This window comes from Myotis davidii, unplaced genomic scaffold (assembly GCF_000327345.1).
Source record: "Myotis davidii unplaced genomic scaffold, ASM32734v1 scaffold268, whole genome shotgun sequence".
NCBI classification, from domain to species: Eukaryota; Metazoa; Chordata; class Mammalia; order Chiroptera; family Vespertilionidae; genus Myotis; species Myotis davidii.
Window position 1 is genome coordinate 3,894,276 of NW_006383015.1, and position 20,702 is coordinate 3,914,977.

The 20,702-nt window shown below is 36.8% G+C and overlaps 1 protein-coding gene across 3 annotated transcripts in view; it reads left to right on the top strand.

Annotated features, from left to right (window-relative positions):
• The window catches only part of IKZF2 (IKAROS family zinc finger 2), a 159,974-nt gene extending 146,329 nt beyond the window's left edge, over window positions 1-13,645 (top strand). For all 3 annotated transcript variants that reach the window (XM_015558121.1, XM_006778933.2, XM_006778930.2), the window contains one exon: window positions 8,143-13,645. In XM_015558121.1, coding sequence (XP_015413607.1) covers window positions 8,143-8,867 — 725 coding nt within the window. In that variant the 3' untranslated portion in view covers window positions 8,868-13,645. The remainder of the gene's footprint in view (window positions 1-8,142) is intronic.
• Window positions 13,646-20,702: the final 7,057 nt, after the last annotated feature.

Genomic DNA, 20,702 nt, shown 5'->3' on the forward strand with positions numbered 1-20,702 from the left:
ATAAAGATAACAATGAATTTGGTTTTATGGCACATTATCTTATTTGAAAGTTATTTTATGCTCATTTTGCAAGTCTATTCAGCATGAAGAAAAAGCTCTAAAAATCAAAGTATATAATTTAGTGTTCCCCTTGCCCAGAGACAAAAATGGAAGTGTAAACTGGAAAGATAGTTGACTTTAAAGAAAAAAAATATAGCGTTTTAAAAATATGGTTTGGATGATTTGGTAAAGAGAATTTCTTTATTGCAAGTATGGAGGCATACTGGGAACCTGTAAACCTTCTAGTATATTTTTTCACCCTATTTTCATTGGGTAACATTTCCTTCATTAAGTCACTTAGGAAACATCCACTGACTAGTATATTTGTCTCACATCATAAAAGGTACTACAGATACAAAGTCAAATAAAAAGCAGTTTCTACCCTAAGGTCATTTACAAACACTTGGAAGAATTTGACCTGTAAACCTACAGTGAGAACACTGTGATAAGCATTATGAGGGCACACCTCTGGGTATCCAAGAGGAATTGCTAGGGAAAGTTATGTTCGAGTGGACTTTTGAAAGGAGATATAGACAGCTGAATAAGTGGAGGAGGGTGTTTCATGCAGAAAGAACAGCATGTGTGAAGACATAGAAATGTAGAACAGCAGGGTAGGTTACGGACCTAGAAGCAGCCATGTATAATCAGAGCCTAGTTTGTAAGGGCAAGAAGCATTGGAGGGTGGTAAGGCTAAGAGATTGAGGCTATGAACAGGGAATCAAGGGTCTGTACTAAGTGAAGAATTGTAATTTATCCTAAAAAAACATTATCACATTAAAATTTTATTGCTGGAAATATGGGAGAGAGATCAGAAGAGTTGACATAGAAGCAAGTGGACCATTGCAACAACCTACTGATTAGTTGTGCTCAGAGGCCTGCAATATCCAGAAAATTCAGGTAATTGGGAGCAACTATAGATGTTCAATCTAAAACACTTGGTTCTCTCTCTCTCTCTCTCTCTCCCTCTTCCTCTCCCTCTCCCTCCCTCTTCCTCTCCCTTTCCCTCTCCTTCTTCCTCTCCCTTCCCCTCTCCCTCTCCCTCTCCCTCCCTTTCTCCCATCTCTTTCTCCCTCTCTCTCCCTCTCCTCTTTCTCCATATTTATGGAGAGCTGGTAGGGAAGAGGAGACTGGGTGAAAGGAAGAAATCTAGAATCTGCCACAATTATCTAGCATGGATGATCAGGTAGGTAGTAGTGCAATTCACAGAGTTGGAAATTAGAGAAATAAGAAAAAGTTTGGGGATGGAAATGGAGATTTCAGTTTTTCAACACATTATCCTTTAAGTATCTATTAGAGATAGCCAAGTGAATCTAAGAAGAAGTCAAATATTGTATGTATAGATATATATATTAGATATAGGTATATGTATATGTATATATATTCTTGATATATGCATGTATATCAAGATCTGGAGAAAGCCCTAGCTGGTTTGGCTCAGTGGATAGAGCCTTGGCCTGTGGACTGAAGGGTCCCAGGTTCAATTCCAGTCAAGGGCACGTGCTTGGGTTGCAGGATCAATCCCCAGTAGGGAATGTGCAGGAGGCAGTCATTCAGTGATTCTCTCTCATCGTTGATGTTTCTATCTCTCTCTCTCTCCCTCTCCCTTCTTCTCTGAAATCAATAAAAATATTTTTTAAAAAAAGATCTGGAGAGAGGGGTGGGTAGGAAATAAAGTTGTGGGAGCCATCATTATATAGACAGTAGCCTAAAGTAACAAGTTTTATAAATTATATAGCTAAGAATATAGTGAGACATCTAGAAGGTCAAGAACACATCAGGAATAAAAAAATTTAAAAAAAGAAAAGGCATGAAGATGAGTAAGAGCAGAAGGCTTGAAAATGGAAATAGTGATTTGACAGAAACCAAAGCAAGTATTAGCACTGTCCAATGTTCTCAAGAAAATAACTCAGATAACTGAAAAGTTTGTTTTAGCTTCAACAACATGGAGAAAATATGTGAGAATATAGAAGACATTTGTTGTTTTTGCCTGCCCTATATACCTTCCTTCTTCTTTTGATAACAAGACTTTCATTTCCCTTTAGAGAACTGTCTCTCATTGTAGGAAGCCATGGCAGGACTGTCGGTCTGGGTGCCGGGCCTGCTTCTGGTCACGGGATAGACACATGACCTAATCTAGGTCTCTCAGATTGTGTATTCTTGGAGTTTGAAATTTAAGTGGATGGTTCAGTACAGTAGATCTGTGTTGGGAATAATGACATGGTTCTGTCATTATGATTAATCAATGAGACGAGATAATAAAATAATGCAAGTATAATTCTACTTTTATCCTGGTTATATCTTTAAAAATAACTCTAAAGAAGATATTTGGTTATGAAGTTTGCTCCAACAAGTGAAGTTTGCATATTGGTATTTTCATAGCCTAGGTAAATGTCTCATTATGGGAGTAACACATCATTGAGTTAACTAAACATACTCACGAGTGTAAACCTACTTTTGCCCACCACCCTGTGTATCCAGAAACATTTTGATGAGTTGCACAGATTCGTGAAAGCAAAAAGTTCAGGTTAGTTACATACCTGAGAAAATGTATCAGATATTTCCCCAATGGCAGACCATAAAAATATGTCAATCTTGTTTATATAAAGTCAAAATTCAAATTATGTCTAAAAAGAATACTACAGCATAGTGGCTAAGAGCCCAGTCCCTGGAACTAGACCATTTAGGTTCAACTCTTATACTGTATTCCTTACTAACTAGATGTAGACCCTAAGGGAATAACATCACATCTGGGTCTTTGTTTCCCCACCTGTAAAATGGAGAAGGCAGTTGTATCTCGGGGTTATTGAAAGCATTAAATGAATTATTAAATGCAAATCCTTAACACGTCAGCTCTTGTTGTTATTGTTGTTGTTAATATGGTAGAAACAGGATCAACATCTGATCTGTAAAGGACTTCTGCAACGCACACTTTAGACCAGAGCTCTGCCAAAGTCATTGTTTTCAGTTCACATGAGCTTCATTGAACTGGGGACAAATCATCTGAATTGAGGTGGATGTGGTGTGGGACAGTTCCCACACCCAGGTTTCGTTTTGAATGTTAAATGTGTGCAAATATGAAAATTCAAGGTGAGACTTAGAGCAAAACTGCTAAGTTTTAGACTACTCATTTCAAAACTAATTAGTATATTCAATTTTGGGACAAACCCTGTTAACCAGTTTTGCTGTTTTTTAGCAAAATTTACAACAAACTTTTTTTTCTTTTCTTATTTAATTTGGGATCTTGGTCTGTGACATATTTTCATCTTTGATTTATAGTTATTTGGTCTATAGGCACTTTTTAAATAATATAGTAAGTGCCTGAGAATCCACCCAAAACAAGTTAAGATTTTGACAATAATCTGCATCTAATTGCATGGTTCCCCCCTACATCACCACTGCCATTCCATCCTCCTGTACCCCCTTATCTGAATCCTCTCTTTGCTTTACTTTTTAAGTTCTTTTTTTTTCTTTTTTAATTTTAGTTTTTTCTAAGATAGGACATACATAATCTAGGACATACTTTTTCCACCTGGTAATGTTATCAATTATATCAGTATAACAAATGAGCAAAGCATTTCCTTGTTTCTGAATCTGTTCTTGGAATATTTTTTTCCAAATCAACATCCAATAATTCTAGCATCCCTTGTCATCAGTAACCGGAGGATCTGTTATGAAACAGAGAAGTAAGATTAAAATTTTCTGGCCCATCTACCAGACTACATTAGGTTAATCCCAAACTTTAGATTGAATGTCGATCTCTTTAAACATATCCAATTGAGGAAAACAGTTTTATGATGCTGTTTTTCATTTTTTTCAAAATATGCAACCTATATTGCTTATTAACTAGGTCACCTGAATTGTGCATGGATTTTCTTAACTTTCATCTCTTGTTTTCTCACTTTATTTTAGCTTCCGCCCTTATAAATGAGAATGCATTGTGTTTTGCACAGTGAACTATCCTTTGCAAATGCAAGGAGCAGAATAAATCACTATACAGAGCATGCTGAACAAGTAATGATATCCTAAGATATGAAACCCTGTGGTTTCCAAACAGTATTGGCACAGATACAATTGGAGAAATCAACAGTAATCAAGAAGCAATAAGTTATGGTCTTTCCTATGAACATGGTTTTAATCAGCTGATCTCAGTCTGTCCTCAGATGTTACCTAGTTAAATCTGTCCTTGGTTAAATGTTTTTTGACAATATTTTTATTCAAAAACAACTTTTACAAGTTCTTTGTCTACACCAGTGGTTCTCAATCTGTGGGTCACGGCCCCTTTGGTGGTCGAACGTCCCTTTCACAGGGGTTGCCTAAAACCATCCTGCATATCAGATATTTACATTACGATTCATAATAGTAGCAACATTACAGTTATGAAGTAGCAACGAAAATAATTTCATGGTTGGGGTCACAACATGAGGAACTGTATTTAAAGGGCCAGAAGGTTGAGAACCACTGGTCTACACTATGCATGTCAATGTATAACCTATAAGCTAGACAGTGGTCGGCAAACTCCTTAGTCAGCAAAGCCAAATATCAACAGTAAAACGATTGAAATTTCTTTTGAGAGCCAAATTTTTTAAACTTAAACTATATAGGTAGGTACATTGTTATTCACTTAATTAGGGTCCTCCTAAGGCTTAGGAAGAGCCACACTCAAGGGGCCAAAGAGCCGCATGTGGCTCGCGAGCCTCAGTTTGCCCACCACGGAGCTAGTATATTAGCCTATAGCAACTAACGAAATGGGATGAAGAGGGAGCAGCATTGGAAAGTTTATGCTGAATACATTAGAGCAGTTCAGTGAGCAAATATGCCAGTTTGGAAATAGATTCTTTTATCCTGCTGATGTGTGTCTGTTGAAGTTTTTCTGCAAACGAGTGGACTTAAATTGTTTTACAAAAATAAACTCCAAAAGCCTTGAGAATAGTGCAGTCTTAAAGTAGTATTGATTTTAATCACTGTTAAAAACACTTTCAGGGGCATAAGATGAGAAGCAAGATGAACATGTTTGCCACCCATAAAAGTGGCAACAGTTTATGCTATTGATCAGAGAGAGACTCAGATAAAAAGAAGTCCTCTGTGTGTGAGAGTAAAACTACCGGGGACTTGAACACTGGAGGTTATCTTTCTACTTGCTTTTGCTCCAGCCTACCAGCTTATGTTTGTGTAACACATGGTGAGATGGCAAATTCAGCTTTGTACCTTTAAAGTGTTGAAGAAATTATGAGATTGCATTTTTGTATGGTTTCATATAGTACCTCCTATAGAAGATTGTAAGGAACAAGAGCCTATTATGGACAACAATATTTCTCTGGTGCCTTTTGAGAGACCTGCTGTCATAGAGAAGCTCACGGGGAATATGGGAAAACGTAAAAGCTCCACTCCACAAAAGTTTGTGGGTAAGCATTACGAATGCTTTTATTTCTTTAAAAAGGTGATTTTTAATGGGCAAAGACATGTTCCCATGTATTGGAAGTATATATGCTGTATTTCCGTTCATGAAATAAACATTAGTCTCTTTTCTCCATTATTCTTTTCTACTTTATGCCACTCCATGTGTATCATACTTGCGTGTGCAAGTGCACACACACACACACACACACACACACACACACACTTAAGTATATGAGCTGAAGAAAGAGAAACAAAGGAAAGATTGATAGTAGTAAATTGCTGTCTCACAATGAAATGATATAGAAATTGACACAGCATGTAAAAATAAAATGTTCATTTAAATTAAAAATAGTGTTTCAGGGAAATGATGTAGGCTGTTAGCCAGTTTTGCATTGCGTTTTAAAATGTTCTTTAGCACCAGTTCTTTAAACTGTTTTCTGTACATGATGCTAATGCGTTTAGTATTTGATCTAGGATAAAAAGAAACCTCTCTCGTTATTTTAGTTTTGCACTAGCAAAATAATGCAGCAACCTACGTTCAAGATGTTTCATATTTGGATCTTTGTTTTCACCCAGCCTATGATTTTGAACTGAAAAGATTAAATGATGTATTAGGCTTCCCTTTTACATTTCCATGCCCATAAATACTCTTCGATGTACTCAAGAGTTGGCATCATTCCGCATATTGTAAGTCATAAAGTATCTCTGAGGATACAAAAAGCATCTAATTTTTAAAGACCATGTAAATAATAGAGATTCAAAGTGTAGAATTGTCATTGATTGTATATGTAATATCTATTTTTACAAACCTTATACGGGGTAGAAATTAGAAGAAATAAAAAATACTCTAATGGATTCTCACATGCTATTGTAAAAGTCATTGTGGAATATCTTATGTGAGTTGAATGGCAATTGGCAGAAAATCTTGGTTATTTCAGGGAGGAAAGGGTAATAAAATTCTGTGACTCCAATAAGAACAGTGAAGGTTTCCTTTCACTCCAAAACTGAAGAACGAACAAATCACCAAAATATCGCCTTAAGGAAGCTGGAGAGATTAATGACAAAGCTTACTGAGAGAAGGCTGGGGGTAGCCCTAAGGACCACGGTTCATAGTAGGCCAATGTGAAGCCCTTGAGAGTATGTTCGGAGGCCTGCCATTGGCTCTCAGGGACTTTCCTTTCTGTCTCTTTCTCTTTATTTAAATGGAAGTTCATCTATTTTTAAAATTGACTAATTTGATGGATGTCCATTAAAAGTCTATCTCTCAACTAGACACTAGTGTAGTTGGGAAAATATGAAATACGTTACTATTTTTTCTGTCTTCTGAATTTATTTAGCTCTGCTTTTTAAAACATTTTCTTTTTTTTATGACTTAGAAATGCTAGTCTCAATTTGATTTTATTACATTCCTTAGAAAAGAGGGACAGGTTTTTTTAATTTACATTTTGATTCTAAAGTAATGACTTCAGATTTTTATTAGGAATTTGATGGGCTTTTTTTCTTTATTTAGATTCTGCCTTAGTAGCAATAGATAGCAATTGCCTACTAACTGTTTCCATATCTGAAATGAAGATTTCATCATTCCACACTTAACGTAAATTCCTTTTTACTATGTCCCACAGTTCAATACTGTTCTTTGACCTTGCCAAGCCCGCTCAGCCAGTGATCCCTGAGCTTTCTGCATATATGTTAGTCTCCTCTCTTATCCAAATTCAATTCCATGGCTCATCGCTTTTTCTACTCTTTTGCCAATATTCTTGACTCTTCTGATGTGTTGTTCTTCTATCTCCTCCTCCTGGTAAAATCACACTGTCTAGTGAAGCCATATCTACATAACTGCTAGTACTTTGGGGGGAAATCTCACAGCTTTACAAATTGGTGTCACAATAAATATATGAATAACTGATCTCATGCCCTCGCCAGTTTGGCTCAGTGGATAGAGCATTGGCCTGCAGATCAAAGGGTCCTGAGTTCCATTCTGGTCAAGGGCATGTACCTTGGTTGCAGGCCTTTACCTGGCCTGGGCCCTGGTCAGGGCTCATAAAGGAGGCAACCAATCGATGTATTTCGCTCACATCAGTTTTTCTCTCTGTCTTTCCCTTTCTCTTCCACTTTCCCTAAAAATCAATGAAAAAAATATTCTCAAGTGAGGATTAACAAAAAAAAATTGTTTTTTTAATATATAGCTAAATCAGCCAAATTAGCCCTATACAATAGTGAGGTGACAGATTTTATAACCAGATCAGTCTAGGGTTTTTTTTGTTTTTGTTTTTATCTCTGTGACTTGGTCACTGATGTTTAAAATATGCAAAACAAGCATAGACAAGCATAGCCTCCGACCTGGTGTTTTTTCTTTCTCCTGTATTTGCTGAGCTCCAGACAAGTGGAAATTTTAATATTGAATTAAAATAAGATTAAACACTCAATTATACTTCTCAGGCTGGACACATTTTCACGATGGCATAGAACAAATACAAATGGCTTGTGACATTTTTATTACTACTCCCCTTTGCAGGTTTAGAGTGTCTATGAATCTCAGCAGAATTAAAGAGCCTACATACTTGGTCTAAAGAATAAGATATACCATATTGTGGAACACGGATTTGATTAGTTAGCTTTGTACTTTTATATTTTTAACCCAACCACTAATTTTATTGTGTCCTTTTTTTTTTTTCCTTGTTGCTTTTCTTCCCCTCCCTCTTCCAGGGGAAAAGCTCATGCGATACAGCTACCCAGACATTCACTTTGATATGAACTTAACGTATGAGAAGGAGGCTGAGCTGATGCAGTCTCATATGATGGACCAAGCCATCAACAATGCAATCACCTACCTTGGAGCCGAGGCCCTTCACCCGCTGATGCAGCACCCGCCAAGCACAATCGCTGAGGTGGCCCCCGTGATGAGCTCAGCTTATTCTCAGGTCTATCATCCAAACAGGATAGAAAGACCCATTAGCAGGGAAACCTCCGACAGTCACGAGAACAACATGGATGGCCCCATCTCTCTCATCAGACCAAAGAGTCGACCCCAGGAAAGAGAGGCCTCCCCCAGCAATAGCTGCCTGGATTCTACTGACTCAGAAAGCAGCCACGATGACCACCAGTCCTACCAAGGAAACCCTGCCTTAAATCCCAAGAGGAAACAAAGCCCAGCCTACATGAAGGAGGATGTCAAGGCTTTGGATGCCACCAAGGCCCCCAAGGGCTCTCTGAAGGACATCTACAAAGTCTTCAATGGAGAAGGAGAACAGATTAGGGCCTTCAAGTGTGAGCACTGCCGCGTTCTTTTCCTAGACCATGTCATGTACACCATTCACATGGGTTGCCATGGCTACCGGGACCCACTGGAATGCAACATCTGTGGCTACAGGAGCCAGGACCGTTACGAGTTTTCATCACACATTGTTCGAGGGGAGCACACATTCCACTAGGCCTTTTCATTCCAAAGGGGACCCCTATGAAGTAACAAACTGCACATGAAGAAATACTGCACTTACAGTCCCACCTTCCCTAAGATGTTGACATACCTTTTTTTTTTTTAATATTATTACTGTCATTAATTCTTATTTTGTGGACGCAGTGTCTTTGCTCTGCCTAATTACAATTAGGAAGAAACAGAAGGGACAGGGACAGGGGATCTTGATTACTTGGCTTGTTTTGTGGGATTTTAAGAGCAGTTCTTTTCTGCCATGCATAGATAGAAGGCATATCGTGCTTTGAAAAAAAAAAATCAATTGATTCCTATAGATTCACCTAAGAGATTGTGATTTGCCACTGATGTTCAAGATTGTGATTGAAGGCAGGAAAGTTTAGTTTTCTGGGTGGGACTTTCGCAGTTTAAAATGGTATAAGTAATTTAATGCTTCAAAGAAAAAAATTGTTTTAAATTGTAAACTGTTTTGTTTTTCCTTTAGAGATCATGGAACAGAAACACATGGTTACTTTCAGTGATAACTCCTTGGGTGGGTTGTTGTCGTGGGTTCTATGTTTACTTCCCCTATGGAATTTATAACACAGTATGTTACACTGTACCATATAGCAAAACTTTTAAACTACAGCTAGTTAAGGACACCTCCAGTACATCCGAGGTCCTAGGATCTTATTTTTCTAAACTTAAGCACTGTTTTTCCATAGTTTTGATGACTGGCATTTTATAGACACCCTGGCAGCCTTACTTTTAACACCTTTAATGAATAGTATTTTTATCTAGTTTTCAGAATAACATATGGTCTAAGAGTGGCTAAGAGGCAGTCTGTAGTTTCCAGAAGGGACCTCTACTTTCATAAATTTGTTTGGGGAGTTTTCTTTTAACGTTGTAATGCGATGGCCGCATAGTATACATATTTGTTGCTAAAAGTGTGCTTACGATTGTCACTTTATCGGCATTTAATCAGTGTTAACCAGTCAGCAGAAAAAAAATATAATTAGGCTAACAGTAGGGGGAAAAAACCCACTCAGAAATCCCTTTTCTGGTATATTTCTCTTTTCACTTGTGTTTTTCAAGCTGTGACCACCCAGTGTTCTGTCCACAGTCCATTCATCTTTTACTCTCCCAGCAGCAAACCTTGTATGCCTTACTATAGGCTGTGTCTTTCAAACTCTCCTTGGAGCAATTCCCGATTTGATCTGAATGTGTAACTTGAAACCCCAAAGGTTATGGAACTAGGGCTATTTATTCTGGTATTTTTTCAATAATAACATCTACCACTTTTGATGCAGGGAAAGGGAACTTCTGTGTCTCTTATACATTGGACTATAGATCAAACAAACAAAGAAAAAGCTTATTTTTACAAACAAAAAGCTTTATTCTTAGATTATAGGATGTGACAGCACCTCCAAGTGAAAGTGACTGTGTCCAGCACTTTTTCGGTCTCAAAATTGTTCAACTCTGTATAAGTCCTTGTCAGAAATGCATCTCAGCTCCTTAGTACAGAATTTCTCTTCCTTTAATCAATACAGGTCACCATAGTCCACGCGCAGACTTTAATGTCACGTGTGTGGGTGCTCTGTTCTTTGCAGTCCTACAGCATTCGAGGGAAGCAACTTGGTGAGGTTGCTTCAGGTCATCTGGGGTGGGGGCGGGGGGGCACACTTGGAGGCAGAACTCACTGCTTGTGTTCAGAGAGGGCAAGCCTGCCGGTGACTGGATCCTCGGAGAACCATTTATGAAGACTGACATTCGGTTAGCAGTCCCTGATAGCTGCTTAAAAAAAACACCATTAAATAGGATGCAGAAACGATGTTTCTTAATACAGAATGATGTGAGAATTAGCAAGACTAGAGAGCGATGGACAGATAAGCACCTCTGGTCTCGATGCAGCTCTTTGCTCATTTGCTGGTTTACCATCTGCTTATTTAAGCAGCTTCTGAGCACCGACAGCCAGAGCCACGCAAAATGGCCCCCACTCGGGTCTCTTTTACTAGCCCCTGCTGTCATTATTCTTGGAGAAATGTCCAAACTGTTTTCTTAAATCTAAGAGAGGCACCAAAACAGAGATGTGAAATGTTTTAAATAGAATGTCAACGGTCATTTTATTTTCTCTTGCATGCTTTGGTACATTGGGGCATTAATATACAGCTCATTCAAAGCTAACACATGTATTGAAACCCTCCCCCCTCCACCCTAACTAATCATTAAGTAATTGAGATTTTTGTTTTTGCCTTTCGGTGGTAGATAAATCATTTAAATTAGTGATTTTGTGTTTCACCGCAATTTAAAGAAACATTTGGACAGCAGTCAGTATGTGCATAACTTTGGCTATGTGTGAATTTCTGCTGGCATTGTCTCAATTTTCTTCCTGCTTCCGATTAAAAAAAAAATGTGTGAACAATGATGTACCTGCCCTGGGCGGAAACTGAATTTAGGAGGATCTAAAGAGTTGTGTAGTGCCCCATGAAGACAGGACTCATGCACTCTCCTTTTCTCATTTTATCTTTTTAGGGATCTATTTTATCGAAGGGACTTGGTACTTATGCAAGTGCATTTGCTACAAGTGTGTGCTTGTACTTTCTTAGCCTCATGATCTGAGGAACAGAAAAAGGTAAAGATGGCTCAGGGCGTGGCTGGGACAAATGAGGACAAGGTCGATTCCAGTGTGCAGGTTTAGGAAGAATGTCTGTGGACACGGTACTTTCTGGGAAATCTGGATGGCTATATTTGCATGCCTCTTCTTCACTAAAGGAAATAAGCAAGGTGGTAGCACCTAAAAATAAGTATGGGGGTCAGACACCAAATAAGTCAAGTTTTATAGAACAGTTTTATGCTCAGTTTATTCAGCTGAGATTTTACAATACAGAGTATTTAAGGGGCATAAAAATGGGTTAGTTTTTGTGTTTTCCATGTTGGCAAAAATTCAGAAATTCATCATATTGCATTGCCCTAATTTTGCCCAGAATTTTCTCTCCTACTCTTGATGGAGAAACCTGCAGCCTCTCTCTACTGGTGGTCAATCACTTAAAAAGCTATTCTACCCTGGCTTTTTACAATAGTGGAAGTGACCAATCAGCAGATCGGAAGCAATTTCGAGTTGCTGAAACATCCGTTGAGAATATTCTAGAGGGACAAAATGGGAGAATAAGAGAGCAGGATTTAGATTTGGCTACAAAGTGAAGGGTATCTCCTACATACATACAAACAATTATGTATACACACATACAATCTTTTAGAGAAAATGTATAAAAAGAAGCAATTAGAGTGGTCAGCTGTGTTGCAAGAACATATAGAGAGCTAACTACTGTTAATGCCTGAGCTTTCTTCTTACCAGATTGTATTAAGAAATATTAAAGAAGTAACTAGTGTGTGGCTAGGACATTTGGCAACTATTGAAAGTTGCAACTACCTACTTCAGAAGAAATCAAAAGAGTCAAAAAAAACTAGAGAATTTAAGCTGATTTTATATAATCTCCAAAGAGAAGGAAACAAATTACTTTTGGATAGGAAGATACAAAAAAACCCCACCCCAACTGCTATGTAAATGACAGATGGACAATAACAAGAGAATTTTAGTGATTTTGGTATTGTTTTGTGTGTGTTGTACACCTCACACAACCACCCTGAAGTCTTTATGATATTTTAATATTTCATAAGTTTTATACCAGTGAAGGCATTTCAATGAAAATTGGTTTATTTATTTTCCACTGTTAATTCATTTTATCTCCAAAATCATTCATTAAAGTAGAAAAAGAAAAGGCTGCAAAAATACAAACAAAAATCTGTATGGCCTTAGTTTCAAGACAGAACTTAGATTATAAGGTACTGGCTGTGTTATTTTTCAACTTTAAATTGTTCATTTTTATGAAAAGGGATGTTACGTTTGTGATCATCTTTACTTACATTCGATATATTATTGTAGCAAATACTATTTTATTAAGACTACTCTAAAACAGGAATTCCCCAAATGCACAGGAAAAAAAGAGTGGCAGAGAAATTATAGTTTGTATATAGGAAAGTTATCTTAGAAATGTTTTTAAACCTCCAGTTTCTGCAAAATAATTAAAATATACAGTAACTGGTCTCTTAAGATCCTTAATTTAATGTATTAAATACTTACAAAATTTTTTATATTGGTGCCTTTTTAAAATGCATTGAGAGAGTGTTGATTAGCTGTTGTACCTCTACAACACTTTTACTCTGTATTTTTAAAAATCACTTAAAATTGAGCACTATATAATTTATCTTCATGTTTTTAGGGCAACACTGTTAGAAGAATTTTCAATTCAGAGACTTTCAGCTCATCTGTGCAAAGTCAAAGAAAATTTTGAAACCAGATTTTGTCTTTTTAGTTAAATAGTATTTCTGAATGCCATCACAAGGCTATGCTGGTAAAATATAAGATAGATGGAAGTTTTAGCTGTGAATTGCATTAAGGTATGTGTTTTGTTTTGTTTAAGGAAAAAAAATAAGTTCTGATATCATGCAAGGCATTATTAGTGGGATTTTTTGCTCAATAAAACAGAGTATTGTTTGGAATTTCATCTAAGGACTAGCATTGTGGTAGTCTTAGAACCTCAGTCTTCTAATCTGTTAATGTTTAATGAAATAATGTAGAGAAGCAGGTAATTAATTCTCCTTGAACAAAACAAAACTGAACAGTCAGATCACACTGCTATTCTCTAAAGCATAATCTCAAATGGTTCCCTACCATGGTTGTGTATTACTTGCAAGGAATGCAAGGATATGACAGCTTTTAAAAAATAATAAAAATAGTAATAATAAGCTGCTTGTTATACAAAGCAAATGTCATATGACCAAGAAGCTGTGATATGCTAGTGTTTCTTTCTCATGGTGTATTGCTAGGCCAAATAATGACACCTTAACTATTTTTACATTTTTTGCAGAAACCTAAAATTTTGAAATTTCCACAAGGTTTTCATGTAACATTCTATTTCTGGCTTTTTAGTTTTTTCCTGCTGTACTGTAAGTTTGTGGATATTTTTCACATGCACTCTTAGAAATAAGTTCTTAATTCTGTTTATGGGGTTTTTCTTCCGTAACATTGCATTTGTATATTTTCTGTATAAATGTGTTGTGAAATAACCTTTACCCCATACAGAGAATAGTATGTGAATGACTAGTTTTCTATGATGTCCTTTTTATTGTGAATAACATATAAAATGTAGGGGCCCTCTGCTAAACCATGGAAAGTATGGCATCTAATTTCATATAGGTACAGATAAGCCAGTTTGCAGTCAATTGGGCCTTCAAATTACCTCAAGTGACACCCAGTAAGAAAAGCCTCTCTGATGGGTGGAGGTCACTGAATCCCCTTCTATGCACTTATCAGGATTCTACTTAATTTAATTTACTGGAAATGAATTTAAAACATTGAATACACTGTAATAAGGGAAGGACTCTGGGTTTTGTTTTTGTTGTTTTATTCTTTTGTGTTTATTTTTTTAAGTAGTTCCATTTCTGAAACTGTGATTTTAAAAAAAATGACTGCCAAGCACCCTCAGATTTTGGACATAAATCATGTCCCCTTCCTGTGTAACAAATTCTCTTTGTTGTCTCTTCTTAAATTCTGTCTGCTGTCCTCCACCCTTTTTCCTCTCTGTCCATATCACTTCCATCATTGTCTTGGGATGTCTCTGCCTCTCTTTTCTTTTCCCCCTACTAGTTTGAAGATTAGCTCAAATCCTATTTCTAATTCATGGGTCTCTTAAGTCTTAATTTTTTTGTGCGTGATTTCTGTTGGCTGTATAATCTGCTGACATATTTTTATACTCAAGTGTAGTTTTATATTTTAAAAAAAGTAGTTGGGATAAAAATGGTAAGATATATAATCTTTGTGTTACTTTCCCTTTCAAATATTGGATACCTAAAATATGACTTCAGAAATTATGTAATCATCATATAGTATGTTTGCCTTCCTTTTTCTGTTGAATTTTGTGTTCTAATTTGTTTTTTCTTCGAAAGTGTGTATTACGAGAGGAGAAACAATTTTTGCAAATATTTAGGAAGATGTTAAAAATTTAAAGCAAAAGTCTTAACTCTTAACTCTAATGTTATTCCAGGTTTAGAGGGGACACTCCAGGCTCCACATTTGCTCTTACTAGTCGGATCTTTTAGACCATGTGTTATTTGCAATTCTAGAATGATTGCTTCTGCCTTTAGTTTAAAAGATATTTTTCTTTTCTTTCTGTACAAGTGCAATACTCTCCTTAAAGTCTTAAAAACTATGGTTATTTTTTTTGTTTGTTTTCTGAACTATTCTTTCTTTAGTTAATGAAAAAAGAAACCCTTGAAAACCATGGTATGTTAGTCAAAGGACACAAAAAGCAAAGAGAAAAACACTCCTCAGTCAAAAAAAAATCAGAATGTACAAACCATTAATCTAATCTCATGGCACGTAATTTAGGCTAAATTCCCATTGAAATTAGAACTCTTTTGCCTGAGAAGTGTGTCCTCAAGTTGACTGAACTTTCTTCTTAGGTCCTTGCTTGATGTTTTAAATTAAAAACCTAATATTTTTTATTTCGACTTTCTCCTTTTGAAAATGAACTTTAAAAATAAAAGCAAAGCACTTCGCTCCATTTTAAACACTTGCCTATCACTTATTGGAGAAAATTTTTAAGAAATATTTGGAGCACTCCTGTTTTCATACAAATTTAAGTAAGAAGTATTTTTCGTATCATACATATTTATATGCCATTTGTTGGTTTTCTTTTTTTATACCTGTGTCCCTGTAGTGAAACTGCTGTAATGTAAATACATATTTTGTTAAAAGATGACATTTCTTTGGCATTTCTCTTAAAGGCAGTTACTGCATTTGTACAGTATATGTCTTGGCCATTTTAGATTTTTTTTCTTTAACAATACCAAAGGTAATTAGACTACTTTAAAAACTAATTGCTTGACAGTTTCTAGGATATTTTGAGTTGTAGAGGCAAAAAAAATACAAATAAAAATAGGTCAAACCAATAAACCTCATTTTTTTTCAAACTAATAATTTGGGAAAATAAAGCTATTGTTTAAAAAAGAAATATATATAAATATATATGTAAAATTGAAATTCCAGACCTTGTATGTCAGGTTTGCTCAGTGTAATGTAGTTTTTTTAAGGCTCAATTACCATACCTCAGAAAATGAGGTTTACTATGGAAATACTGAGACAGGCTTTGCAGCTGTGTGACAAGGCAGTCTGCTACACACCAATTTGGAGACCTCCGACATCACTGCAGATTAAATTATGGGACTTGTATTTTCTTTGTTTTTAATGCACACACATACATGTTCTGCACATGTATGTGGGTACCGTGTATATGTGTATGAGTGTTGTATATGCATGTGTGAGTGTGTGTCTGTATGTGTGTACCACTAAAAAGCTGCAGAAACTTTGTAATACTTTGTGAAAAGGATTATATTATAAAGGTTTGTACTGTCTGAGTGCACAGCTACTGGAATAAATTTAGGGAATCTCAGGAACAAGCATATAATTTGTCCAAGATTTATTTCTTCTCAGAAGTGTAAGTGCAGTTTTTAATTCTGTATATTATTTAATATTTTACCAATAAAATAAACTTCTGGCATAAAAGTTTGCTATAAAAACTTTCTGGTGAAAATTCTATTCACAAACATCTTGCATATGCAGATTAAAATGTTCACTGGCATCTGGCTTGTTGGTGTTATCATGGCCAGTGTGTGTGTGTGTCACATTGCCTGACACAGAGATTTGGATACGTGTGGCTCAGCAGCCCCCATCATTACTATGCAGCCCACCACAGCAGAGAACCAAGTGGTTCTGCCCATATGGGTGTTCAGTTGTTGGTTCCATGATTTGTTAAGGATGACATCTCTCACCGCTTCAGAAAGTTTATATCTTATTTTACCCTTAAACAAATCTAACAGGTCCATCCTTACTTATAGAAGAAAAAAGTGAGACCTGAGGGAAGATAGTTGTGACTTGCTCCAAAGTACACAGTGAATTACACAAGCAGTCCACGTAACATTCACTATCCATATTAGAAACGAGCATTTCTTAGGTTCAGACCAAGATTAAAGTGTAAGTCACAGAGATTGTTGAATCACACTGGCAAAAAGGTGGTTGTCTGTTCTGCTTCGTTATACTACAATTATGCGAGTCATGATATTCTCTTCAGATTTTACAAAGGAAGTTTGTTTTAACATGAGAAGTTTGTAAAGGGGCGCTTAGGATTTGCAAACTCACTTCCTTTAGCTTTAGCTATTTGCTTATCCCATGCCAATTTTACGTAAGTCTACCATCACATTGGAGAGAGCTGTTAGAATTTTTCTTCATCAATAAGTATTCACAAATTTCTTGGATCTTTATCACATTTTCTAATAATTTCACTTCTACAAGCCACACAGAATAAAAATACAAATTCTAATGAAATTTTACTTCACTGACCATCTTTAATTCAAAATATCAACATGTGGGGGGAAACTGCAAGCAAAGGAACTAACAAGACAAAAAAAAAGATGAGCTTAATAAATTACTCTCTAGTATTAAATTTATGAGGGATCTTTTCAAGATCAGCAAGAAATATCAAATTTTCTTGGTTTATAATATTGACAAGAGCAAAATAAAGTTGTCAAAAAAAAACATGCCATATGTTCTTGACTTTTCTATTGCAGTAGGGTCAGAGAAATGGGATAATTGAAATCTTGATATGATTGTTAGACTTTTTATCAGTGTGCTCAAGTCACAGGGCTGTCCTTGGTGTGTGAGATACCTGGTGAAGGCAATTCATTTAATATTTTAGCAACTCTACCTCTTACTATAGGGGTTTCTAAGATGGACCTATGAAACATCCAACAAAACCTCATGTTTTGTTAATATCCCTACTAATCGTTCCCAGTATGATCTTTTAACTTCTCACTAAAGTACAAATTAGGATACAAGTGATGAAACTTAATGTTGCTGCTTTTCTCCTATTGGACACAAAAACTGAGGGGGACAGGGACAGTTCTTCCATAAACAAGCCTAAGGGAGATAGGAGGAATTAACAAAGAAGATAGAGTGTCCATAATCCACACACAAAAAAATGGGCAAAAGTAGGGGGAGATCTTAGTAAAAATGATCCCAGCCTGAGAAAAGGAAACATGAACCTTTTTTCTTTTTGTCCTTACTATTGCTCTATCATCCTAGAATATTCTTGGGTCAGACCAGCTGCCTCTAACTTAAAATTTTGTCAGTCACAGGACAGATCCCTCAAAATAGAAAAACAGCCCTGCAGGCGTGGCTCAGTGGTTGAACATCAACCTCTGAACCAGGAGGTCATGGTTAGATTCCCAGTTGAAGCACGTGCCTAGGTTGCTGGTTCCATCTCCATTGTGGGGGGCATGCAGGAGGCAGCCGATTAATTCTCTCATTGATGTTTCTATCTCTTGCTCCTTATCCCTTCCTCTCTGAAATCAATAAAAATATTTTAAAAACAAACAAACAGTAAAAATAGATTCTGCCCATATTGGTGTTCAGTTCTAATCTAAAATCCCTGAAAAGAGCTGTAGGACTCTGGTCCTCCATCTGCATTGTGGGGGGCATGCAGGAGGCAGCGGATTAATTCTCTCATTGATGTTTCTATCTCTTGCTCCTTATCCCTTCCTCTCTGAAATCAATAAAAATATTTTAAAAACAAACAAACAGTAAAAATAGATTCTGCCCATATTGGTGTTCAGTTCTAATCTAAAATCCCTGAAAAGAGCTGTAGGACTCTGGTCATCTGACCAAATGAGGCATATGCAAGGAAGCACGATTTTTAAGGGCTTCAGGAAGAACGGAGGGTTAGAAAGGAAGTAAGGTAAGGGTGTGTGTGTTGGGCTCTCCTGGGTCCTAGATGAGCTTATCACTAAAGAGTCCTTCAGTGTTATCATTTTACCTTAGCTCATGGAGACTGGGACAGAATCAGCTGTGTGCACTGGGAGTGCTTCATGGAATGCCTTGATGGTGGAGTAGGAGTTTAAGAGGGAATGGGAATGAAGTTCATAGTATGTCCGTGCCCTGGGTTGGTAGATTTAAAAACTTAAAAGGCTCTGGCCAAGATAGCTCTTGTAAATGTGGAGGAGTTTCCAACTCTAACATCCCCCATTCAAAAATAGGGAAGAGGGCCTAGGGTGGTTGGCTACTTGAGCAGTAAAAGTGGGCCCATATCTTGGAAGTGAAATATCCCAGTCTCAGAATGAGTGGCCTTCTTTTCTTCCCTATTTTTCCTTCTCTTTTTTTTTCTCTCATATCATGTAACTCATCTACATTTCTTTCCATCTCCCTTCTAACCCCCTCCTCATCTGTGTCCACATCAATCTTTCTGCTGCTCCCCCTTCCCTTTTCTACATACCTGTTGTACCACTTGCTATCTGTTCTTCGTCACCCTGTCACAATTCCGATGGACTAATTTGAAATCCAGTCTCTTTCAATACAAGCAATTTAATGCAACCAAAACATAAATGTGAGTTTCAACTCTGCCCTTTTTCACGGGTACTTTACAAGTCAGCACAATTGTTACCGGCTTTATCTAATTCACTCTCAAAATTCTCATGGGATGTGTAGCATATCTGATAATTTATTTTATTGATAAGGAAACAGGTTCAGGCTGGTTGTGATTTTGTTCAGGAACACCACAAGTAAGCGAAAAGGCTAGGACTAGAATCTAAGTCCAAATATGCTTAGCCCAGTGTTTTATTGTCTAAAGGCGTGTATTCAGCATTTGATTGACACACCACATTATTACAGGGGAACAGCAAATCTCTCGTCTGAATGTTTGTATCCCCCACACCCAAATTCACGTGTCGGAATCTGAATGCCTATGTGATGATCTTGGGTGGCGGGGCCTTCGGGGGTGCATAGGTTGTGAGCTTGGAGCCCTCATAAATGGGATTAACGCCTTTATAAAACAGACCCCACAGAGCTGCCTGGTTCCCTCCACCTTTGACAGGGAGAAGACAGCAGCTACTAGTATGAACCAGCATGAGGACCTTCACCAGAACATGACCCTGATGGCCTCTTGAACTTGGACTTCCAGCCTCCAGAACTGTGAGAAATAAATTCCTGTTGTTTACAAGCTGCCTAGCCTGTGGTATTTTGTTATAGTAGCTGAACACACTGAGACAGCAAACATTATAAAGCAGTGGATAACAAAAAATAATGTTTCAGAGACATAACTTATAAGTAATGTTTTGCTTACTCTAATTTTTAAGCAGAATGATCCCAAATCAACAAACGAATTTACGTAATCAGGAAGGATGAGAAATATAACATTATGTAGCAGGGCAAAAATCACCTGGAATTAAATTTTTCTTTTTTTTAAATTTTGTTTTATTGCTTAAAGTATTACAGAATATTACATATGTCTCCCTTTTTTCCCCCTTGTCATTCCCCCTGCCTCCCCTACCCCCCAGTGTCTTATGCCCATTGTTTATGCTTATATGCATGCATACAAGTTCTTCAGTTGATCTCTTACTCCCCCCTCCTACCCCCCAACCCTCCCCAGCCTTCCCACTGTAAGTTTTTCTACAGAAATTTTAAGAAATAGATAAATTATTCTAGCTAGATCTTCTAAAGACTCCTTTTTTATACTTGATTTAAATAAGTGTGGACTTCAGTTTATTCAAAATACTTCCTTCAGAATTGATGGAATTCTTTACCCGTTTCTAAAACACTTTATCTGTATTCCCATACTCATTTCTTTTCTTACTGCAGAATGTAATTTCCAGGGTTTATACTTTGTTTTCTGATTCTTTTCTATTTAAAAACCGTGAGCTGACTCATCATGAGTAATATGAAGTTATCAGTACTGGAAGCTCTGGACAT